Raw genomic sequence first — 8,735 nt, 5'->3', positions numbered from 1 at the left:
ACTGCTGGGTATTTATCCAAAGAACTTGAAAACACCAATGCGTAAAGATACATGCACCCCTGTGTTCATTGCAGCGTTATTCACAATAGCCAAGACTTGGAAACAACCTAAGTGCCCATCAAGGGACGAATGGATAAAGAAGATGTGGTATATATACACAATGGAATACTACTCAGCCATAAGGAACGATGAAATCCAGCCATTTGTGACAACATGGATGGACATTGAGGGTATTATGCAAAGTGAAATAAGTCAGAGGGAGAAGGTCCAATACCGTATGATTTCCTTCATTAAGTAGTAGATAACAACAACAATAAACAAACACATAGAGACAGAGATTGGATTGGTGGTTACCAGAGGGGAAGGGGGGAGGGAGGAGGGCGAAAGGGATAATTCGGCTCATGTGTGTGGTGATGGGTTGTAATTAGTATTTGGGTGGTGAACATGATGTAATCTATGCAGAAATAGAAGTATAATGATGTACACCTGAAATTTATACAATGTTATAAACCAATGTTACTGCAATAAACAAAAAATTTTTTAAAAAAAGGAAATTTTTGTAGGTGATGGGCATGCCTATTGCCTTGATGGTTGATAGTATCATGGGTGTATGCATATGTCACACTCAAGATGTATACGTTAAATGTGTGCGACTGTTTGCATATCAATTATACCTCAATAAAACTAAAACAAACAAACTCACCACCCTCTTTTTGCAGAGCGCCTATCCTTCTGGCCCTCAGATGGCTCCGTCTGTCCATCTGGTCCTGCTTCTCGCGGTCTTGCTCAGCCTGGCGGAGATCCCGCCTCCGTACCCATCACCACCGGGTGAGACCTTCCTGTCCTCCAGGAAGTTTCCTAATTTTCCTGGCTGAGCCAGCGTGTCGTGGGGACCAAGTTGTGAAAATATGAGAAGAAAGACAAGAAGCTGACTTCATCTCCTTGGCCCTGGGGGGTAGAATAGAACAGGTAAAATAGGAGGGGTCGGGGTTCGGTTTATTCAAAGCAAAAACTTCCTAAGGATTAGCATTGCCCAGAGATGCAAAAAGATGCCTTCAAAGGCAGAGCCTCCTGTCATTCTAAATCCTCAGCGCTTTGGCATGCGTGATAATTCCCCAGAGGGAAGGGTATGTGGAAATGCCACTCCCAGAGTGTCCGGTTGGGTGAGTCTGCATTTCCAACCCGTTCCCAGGCGATGCTGATGTGCTGGTCCTGAGACCACATTATGAGAATCCCTGATGAGGAGTATGGGATGCGGAGACCGGGCTGAGTTTGAAGTCCTGGTTCTGTCACGTTCTAGCTGCATGACTTCTGGCAAGTTGCCTAATCTCTCTGTCCCTCGATGTCCTCTGTAAAATCACGGCACTGCAGGGTTAACTGAGCTCATCGTTCGAGGCCCTAATGATAATGATAATGAGGGCAGTTGGCCCTCATTATCTAATCGAGAGGACCCAGACTTGGTCTTCAGTTGTCCTGGGTTTGAGTATCAGCTTCCCTCACGCTGACGGGGTCCTCAGCAAGCCATTTAAGTTTCTTTGAGCTTCCCTTGCTTCTATGTAACTAGTAGCACCCATCTGACAGGGGATTTTCACAAGGGCTAATAGGTCTGGAGTGCTTTCTCAGCTCCAGAAACTGTGGAAAACCCTCGACAGGCACCAGCCATTTCCACCAGCAACACTTTGAGTTGATTCCGTTTGGTTACTTCCCATTTTACAGAATGGAAAACTGAGGCTTAAATATTGAGTACCCATAGTCTAGTTGTTAAGAGTCTGAAGTCTGCTTGGCACTTACTGTGTTAATTTAGGCACTTTGCCTAACCTTTTAAGGAAAGTTTTCTCTTCCATTAAATGAGCCTGATCATAGTTCTTCCCTTCCAGGGTTGCTGTGGGGACTAGATGAGTAAACGTGTCGAGGACATAGAACCAGAGCTGGCTTCATGGGCACACAACCCGCGCAGTCATCCAGGGCCTGCACTCAGAAGGTGACTGTGCTCGGTTTTAATGCTCTGCTGTCTCCATCTTGAAGTCCTTAATCCTGTTTTAACAAGGGGCCCCATATTCTCATTTTGCACGGGGCCCCCTAAATTATGTAGCCAGTCCTGCTTAGAATGGACGCTGGCATGTGGTAAGCCCGCAATAGATGTTAGCCATCATAATTATTGCAGGAACTCAGCGACTTACCTAAAGCCATCGAATGATGTAGTCTGGACCTGGACCGTGCGTGTGTGCGTGTGTGTGTGTGTGTGTGTGTGACAGAGAGAGAGAGAGAGAGAAGGGCGGGGGAGAGAGAGAGAAGGCGGGGGGGGGGGAGAGGGGGGGAGGGGAGGGGGGGGAGAGAGAGAGAGAGGGAGAATATGCTACACGCATAAAGGACTGACAGCAGTGGTTTTTAAAGCTTTCTTTGCATTCCAAGTTGCTAGGTCTTAGGAAGTCTTCAGTTTCCTCATTGGTGAAATGTGGTTCAAGCAAACCTGCTTTCATGGGCTGGTGGGAAAAGGGCCTGCTGAACCCCCTCATCCCAGACCTGGGGGATGCCTGCCACCCTTCTGCCTCTCTGATTCTTGATCTCTCTATCTCTGTCCAGGGGCGAGGAGGCTGGACCCTCAATAGTGCTGGCTACCTTCTGGGTCCCGGTGAGTGAGCCCGCTTGGAGCGCTCCATCCCCTGCTAGTGCCTGCCTGGTGCCTGTGGGCAGTGAGTTTGTGACCCTGTAAAGACCCTCCACCCACATTCACTGAAGTCCACAGGTTTTATCTCCAGACCTGTCTTGAGGGTTAGACTAGTGGAGTGATGGGCGTGTGGATCCTGGAGCCAGAGCATTGGGCTCAAGCCCAGCTCTGCCACTTACTTGGTGTGCCACCTTCATACCTCTATGCCTCACTGTTCTCATCTGTGACAATGGGGATAATGATGGCCCCTGCCTCATAAGGATGTTGTGAGGATTAGATAAGGTAGAGCAATACGTGGCAGGTTCCCCTACCCTTCTCTTTCCATGTCCCCAGGTGCATCTGCACTGGGCACTTGTTGCACAATTGGCAGTGTGCTGCTTAGTAACAATTAAACCCGTTACATGAGGGGATCCTGTGATGCTCAAGGCAGGGTTCATCTGGGGCTTCATTCAGTGGTCCATGAAAACCCAGAGCAGAAAGGACGTGAGATTTGGATCAGACATAGGTGGGTTCAAATCCCAGTTCTGCCACTTAGTCGCTGGGTAACTCTGAGCAAGTGACTTCTCAGAGCCACAATCTCCTCACTGGCAAGTAGGGATGGTCAAAACGCACCCCGTCCCACAGATTTGGTGGACGTGCACCTTCAGATGAATAGTGCCACAGGATTGCTGGATTCTGTGTGTCATCATTGCCATTTAACAGACCCCCTGGTCTTGCTTCTCCCACCCTTCCTCAGTGCTCCACCTTCCCCAGAAGGCTGACCAAGGCAGGAAGGAGAAGACAGCCCTCGAGATCCTAGACCTGTGGAAGGCCATTGGTGAGTGAATGGCGAGTTAGACTCCCTCCATCCTTCATCTCCATCACTCCCCTCCACCTGCCCACTGTTGGTTTGTGGAAACTGGCAGATGAGGGCTCCATCCCTTGCTCTGCAACTTACTAGTTGGGGGAGCTTGGGCAAGTGATGCACTTCCTTTCAGCCTCAAATTCCTCCATATGTAAGATGGTATCAGTGAAAACTGCCTCATAATTCTGTCGTGTGGCTCAGTGAGACAATGGGTGTAAAATTCCCAGAAGGGTGTATGGTGTATGGTAGGATTCTCATGAGTCATAGTTATTATTTTTAACCAGGTCTCCTTGCAAGGAGATAATATTAAAAATAATATTATTTAATATATTTAATATAATATTAAAAATAATATTATCTCCTTGCAAGATCCCCGTCCACTTCCTCTCTGCTCAGGCCTGGTCCTGTTATCTCTTCTTCTCACCTCACCAGGTAATATCTCTGAGATTCCCTTCTCCTTCCCATGTCATATCTCAAGGGAAAGAATCCTGGAGGCACACAGGGGTTCAGACACCTGTGTAGGCACACCCGTAAATGCAGCATATGACTTGAAGTGAATCTCCTCATCATTGCCACCCACCAAATGGAGGCAACTAAGTGTGTCTAAGGCAGGATTTCTCAGCCTTGGCACTGTTGACATTTGGGGCGGGAGCATTCGGTCTTGTGGGGTCCATCCTGTGCGCTGTGGGACGTTGAGCAGCATCCACGAGATGCCAGTAGCACCTCCAAGTTGTGACAACCAAAAATGTCTCTGCATGTTGCCAAATAGCCCCAGGATGGCAATATTGCCCCTGGATGAGAACCACTAAGTACCGTAAGATTTCCCAGGACGCAGGGAAGCAGAACCACGTGGAATGGTATCAAGTACCGAACTGAGTGGCATGAAGGCATAATGATTTCTGGTTTTGTTCCTAGATGGGCTCCCCTATCCACACTCTCAGCAGGCCTCCAAGAGGAGTCTGAGGGACACTTTTTCCCCACCAGAGATTGGAGGTAAAGGCAGGGGAAATATGGAGGAAAGAAATAGATATGGAGGAGAGAAATAGATATGAGAAGGGGACAGGAGAAGTGGCTAGCAGAGCTTTGAGGGTCAGGGAGGATGAGGTGGGAAGTGAACTCAACCAAGAATCCCCTTGCTTGTAGCCACAACACCTACCACTGACCACGTATCCTCAACTCTGAATTCCCATCCTGGGCTTGATTGCTCCACTTCAACTCTGTTCCTTCACCTGAGATCCTGCCTCACCGTCCAACTCTAATTGTCCAACCAATCCTGGCATTTCCTCACAATCTAGCACTTTTCCAATTATGACCCCACACCCAAACCTCCATCTCCCCCAATATCACCCCTAATCCTGGCCTTTGCTACCACATTGACCTCAAACCCTCACTTTGACCTCATGGTTCAATTCCAACTTTGACCTCTGTCCTAAATAAGATCTTTATTTCCAACCTTTAAACCTACTCTGGACTCTGTACTCATCTGTCCTCATACTCAAGCATGCCCTTCTGTCCCAGCTCTGGCTTCTGGTTTTCTTGGAACACTGGGTCCATTTAGCTGTAGGATCTTTGCACCAGCTATCACCTCAGTCTAGAATGTTTTGTTTCTAGAGCTTTGCATGGCTAGATCGTTCACGTCATTCAGAAATCATTTTAGGGGCCGGCCTGTTGGCGCAAGTGCTTAAGTGCACGCGCTCTGCTTTGGTAGCCTGGGGTTGACCGGTTCGGATCCCGGGTGCATACTGACGCACCGCTTGTCAAGCCATGCTGCGGCGGCGTCCCATACAAAGTGGAGGAAGATGGGCACGGATGTTAGCCCAGGGCCAGTCTTCCTCAGCAAAAGGAGGAGGATTGGCAGATGTTAGCTCAGGGCTGGTCTTCCTCTCAAAAAAAAAAAGAAATCATTTTAGTCATCACCTCCTCCTTAGAGGCTTTCCCTGAAAAAAAGCTACTTTTTCTCTATTTTTGTCATCTTGTTTTATTTTAATAGTGACATTTATCATTATATGATTCTTCCTTGCGTCATAGATTTATCTGCTTATTCTCTGTCTTCTCCCAATAAAATCTAAGCTCCATGTGAGTGGGGACATTCTCTGTCCTGCTCACTGCCTAGCGCAACGGCTGATGCATAGTGGGTGCTTGGTAAACATTTGTTAAATGAGTGAACTAAATTATCCAAATTCAGGCTTCACATGCCACCTTCCCACCCACGATCAAAGTCAATGATCGGCTGCTGCTTCTGCCTTCCTCCAGTTGGATTTTCACCCAATTTCATCTCCTTCTTCATTCCTAACCTTGTTTTTGGAAACTAACACTGTGCCTTTATTCCAACTGTATTAATTCATTTGAAAACCGTATATTTATCGGACACCTGCCAGTGCAGGACATGACACGTCTTCTGAATTCACTAATTCCCACGCCAGCCTTGACTACAGTCTGGCTCTTGAAAACGCCCACCACCACCGTGCGCCATCTTAAAAAGGGGGTGGAAAAGGGAAATATATGAGTACATGAAAATAAAAAGAAAGTAGAACAAAAAAGGAAAGAGGGAGAGAGAAAAGGGAAGGCTAGTGGGTCTGAGATGAACTAAAGAGAACTTCCTCGCTGGTTTCATCCCAACCTCAAGAACCTGGCTGGATAGCGGTGGTGAACAAAACCATTCAAAATTCACCCCGTTATCGCCCACAGATCTGGGCATGCTCAGCAAGAAAGTTCCCAAGACAGGAGATGTCCTTCAGTCATAGATGAATCCAAACCTCTGCTCCTCATCTTTCTCCTCCCCAGCTCCTCCTGAAACCCTCTCTAGACTCTCTCTACTGAGACTAAGATCCTGAAATTAAATCCCCAAATCTCATGAAGAAATGTTGGTGCATTTGAAGAATTATTCTCAAAAGTCCCTGGACTGTCTCGGATTTTACTGACTTATCCTTGGAATAAGTATAAAGTGTTGTTAACAAACTCAAGAATAATTCTGAAACCATTTAGGAGATTCTGGGGGGTTATCAGGGAATATTCCTGCAGTACTTTTAAAGTAATTGTGTTCTTTTAGAATCAATTAATTACAGTAATTTTGTAACAGGAGCTGTTGAATACTACAATATTAATATCCCTTTGAACTCTGAGATTCTATGATGTCTTGACTTGAAAAGATTCTCCAAAGTAGCATGCTTGCCTTTCCTTATTCTTCCATCCCACCTGGGCCTCCTCCAGCCAGAGATGAGGAGAAGTCACCTGGAGCGGAATGGAGAGAATAAAATATTTCTTTTCAAATAATCAATGTTTTCTTCTGTTAATTAGTATGGGAATTTATTGGGGGTAGCAAAATCACGGATGATAGGGTCAGGTGTGGGATTGGGGGCATATAACCTCTTGGAGGCAGTAGATCTGGGATTATCTAAAGAGAGGGCCTAAATTTAATTGCAATTTCTGGCAATTGTCCATAACTCGAGATCTGACCTACTCTTTGTTCACTGGTTTATTCATTTTAAAACTTCTGCATATTTTGAAGCTATGTTGTTAGCATCATATAGGTTTATAAGTTTTATAACTATCTGGAGGAAACTTCTTTTTATCATTATATAATGACTTCCTTCATCCCCATTAATGCTTATTGCTTTTGATTCTCTTTTGCCTCATATTAGTAATGACTATTCCAGGTAACCACTGATGCATATCACACTATCCTAAAACTCAGTGGCCTAAGACAACAACTGTTTATTATACATCATGATTTTGTAGGTCAGGAATCCAGGTCGGGCTTGGCTGTGTGAATTTTCTATTCCATGTGGCTTTGATGGAGGCCACTGACAGAGGTGGTATTCAGCTGGTAGGTGGGCTGATCTGGAGAGTCCAGGGTGGCTTCACTCCCATGTCTGGTGCCTTGATGGCTCTAGCTGGAAGGCTGGGTTCAGCTCAGCTGAGACAGTTGACTCGAGTACCTACACACGACTTCTCCAGCGTGATGGTTTCAGGATCATTGAATTCTTACATGGTAGGTCAGGGCTTTCGCCTTATTATCTGGAACATTCATTAAGGCCAAGCTGCTGTAATGAAGAGTCCCAAAAATACACTAGTGCAAACAAGATAAAAGTTTAATTTGCTGTCATGTAACAGGCCAGAAGGAGGCAATCTGGAGCTAGTAGAATGGCTCTGACATCTTCAGCTATGAAGTTTCACCTCCAGTGAGAAAGGGGGCCAGCAGGGGGCATGTCCAATTCTTTTAATCAAAAGTCTGAAAGGCCACACATCGTGTTAGCTCACATACTCAATGCATGGCTATTCTTAGTCACAAGGGAGGCTGGGAAATGTCATCTTTAGCTGGGGCATTTGCCCAGTTAAAAACATAAAATAATGGGAGAGTTGGAGATAGATATTCAGCTACTTGTTCTGATTTGCCATTGTCCTTTGGATTTACGTCTCTCTCAGCAACGTCACATGGTGGAGATTGTTAATGCAGGATTCTGACATGCCTGGATCTCTGGCCACATGCAATCTAATATCAAAAATCTCATTCTAAGCCCTTAATGTAAGTGAACATAAGTGAGGTCATCTGTTTTTTTTTTTTTTAAGATTTTATTTATTTATTTTTTCCCCCCAAAGCCCCAGTAGATAGTTGTGTGTCATAGCTGCACATCCTTCTAGTTGCTGTATGTGGGACGCGGCCTCAGCATGGCCGGAGAAGCAGCGCGTCGGTGCGAGCCCGGGATCCGAACCCGGGTCGCCAGCAGTGGAGCGCGCTCACTTAACCACCAAGCCACGGGGCCGGCCCGAATTTTTTTTTTTTTTTTTTTTTTTGGTGAGGAGATCAGCCCTGTGCTAACATCCGCCAATCCTCCTCTTTTTTTTGCTGAGGAAGACAGCCCTGGGCTAACATCTGTGCCCACCTTCCTCCACTTTATATGGGACGCCGCCACAGCATGGCTTGCCAAGCAGTGCGTCGGTGCGCGCCCGGGATCCGAACCAGCGAACCCCAGGCCGCCGCAGTGGAGCGCGCGCACTTAACCGCTTGCGCCACCGGGCCGGCCCCGTGAGGTCATCTTGTCACACTAAATGGCCCCAGCCCCTCCTCTGTGTGACCACTCGCTGTTCTGCACGTACTCTAAAAACTTCACATTCTCTCCTGATTTATCGCCTCCAGTTACATATGTACTCCCCAATAGCTTGACAAATTAAAAACTTTGTTCTATGAGTTTCTCTCCAGGAACAGGCTGACCACAGGTGGAA

The 8,735-nt window shown here is 46.6% G+C and overlaps 1 protein-coding gene across 1 annotated transcript; it reads left to right on the top strand.

Annotated features, from left to right (window-relative positions):
• The first annotated feature begins 743 nt into the window (after nucleotides 1–743).
• Nucleotides 744–6,256, top strand: GALP (galanin like peptide). Its single transcript, XM_004439212.1, is given in 6 exon segments — nucleotides 744–821; nucleotides 823–828; nucleotides 2,584–2,632; nucleotides 3,405–3,485; nucleotides 4,428–4,505; nucleotides 6,201–6,256. Coding segments are annotated over 6 exon segments (348 nt in total).
• The last annotated feature ends 2,479 nt before the right edge of the window (nucleotides 6,257–8,735 follow it).

Source organism: Ceratotherium simum, chromosome 33 (genome assembly GCF_057802395.1).
Source record: "Ceratotherium simum simum isolate JZ-2026a chromosome 33, ASM5780239v1, whole genome shotgun sequence".
NCBI classification, from domain to species: domain Eukaryota; kingdom Metazoa; phylum Chordata; class Mammalia; order Perissodactyla; family Rhinocerotidae; genus Ceratotherium; species Ceratotherium simum.
This window is presented reverse-complemented; position numbering and strand designations above follow the sequence as displayed.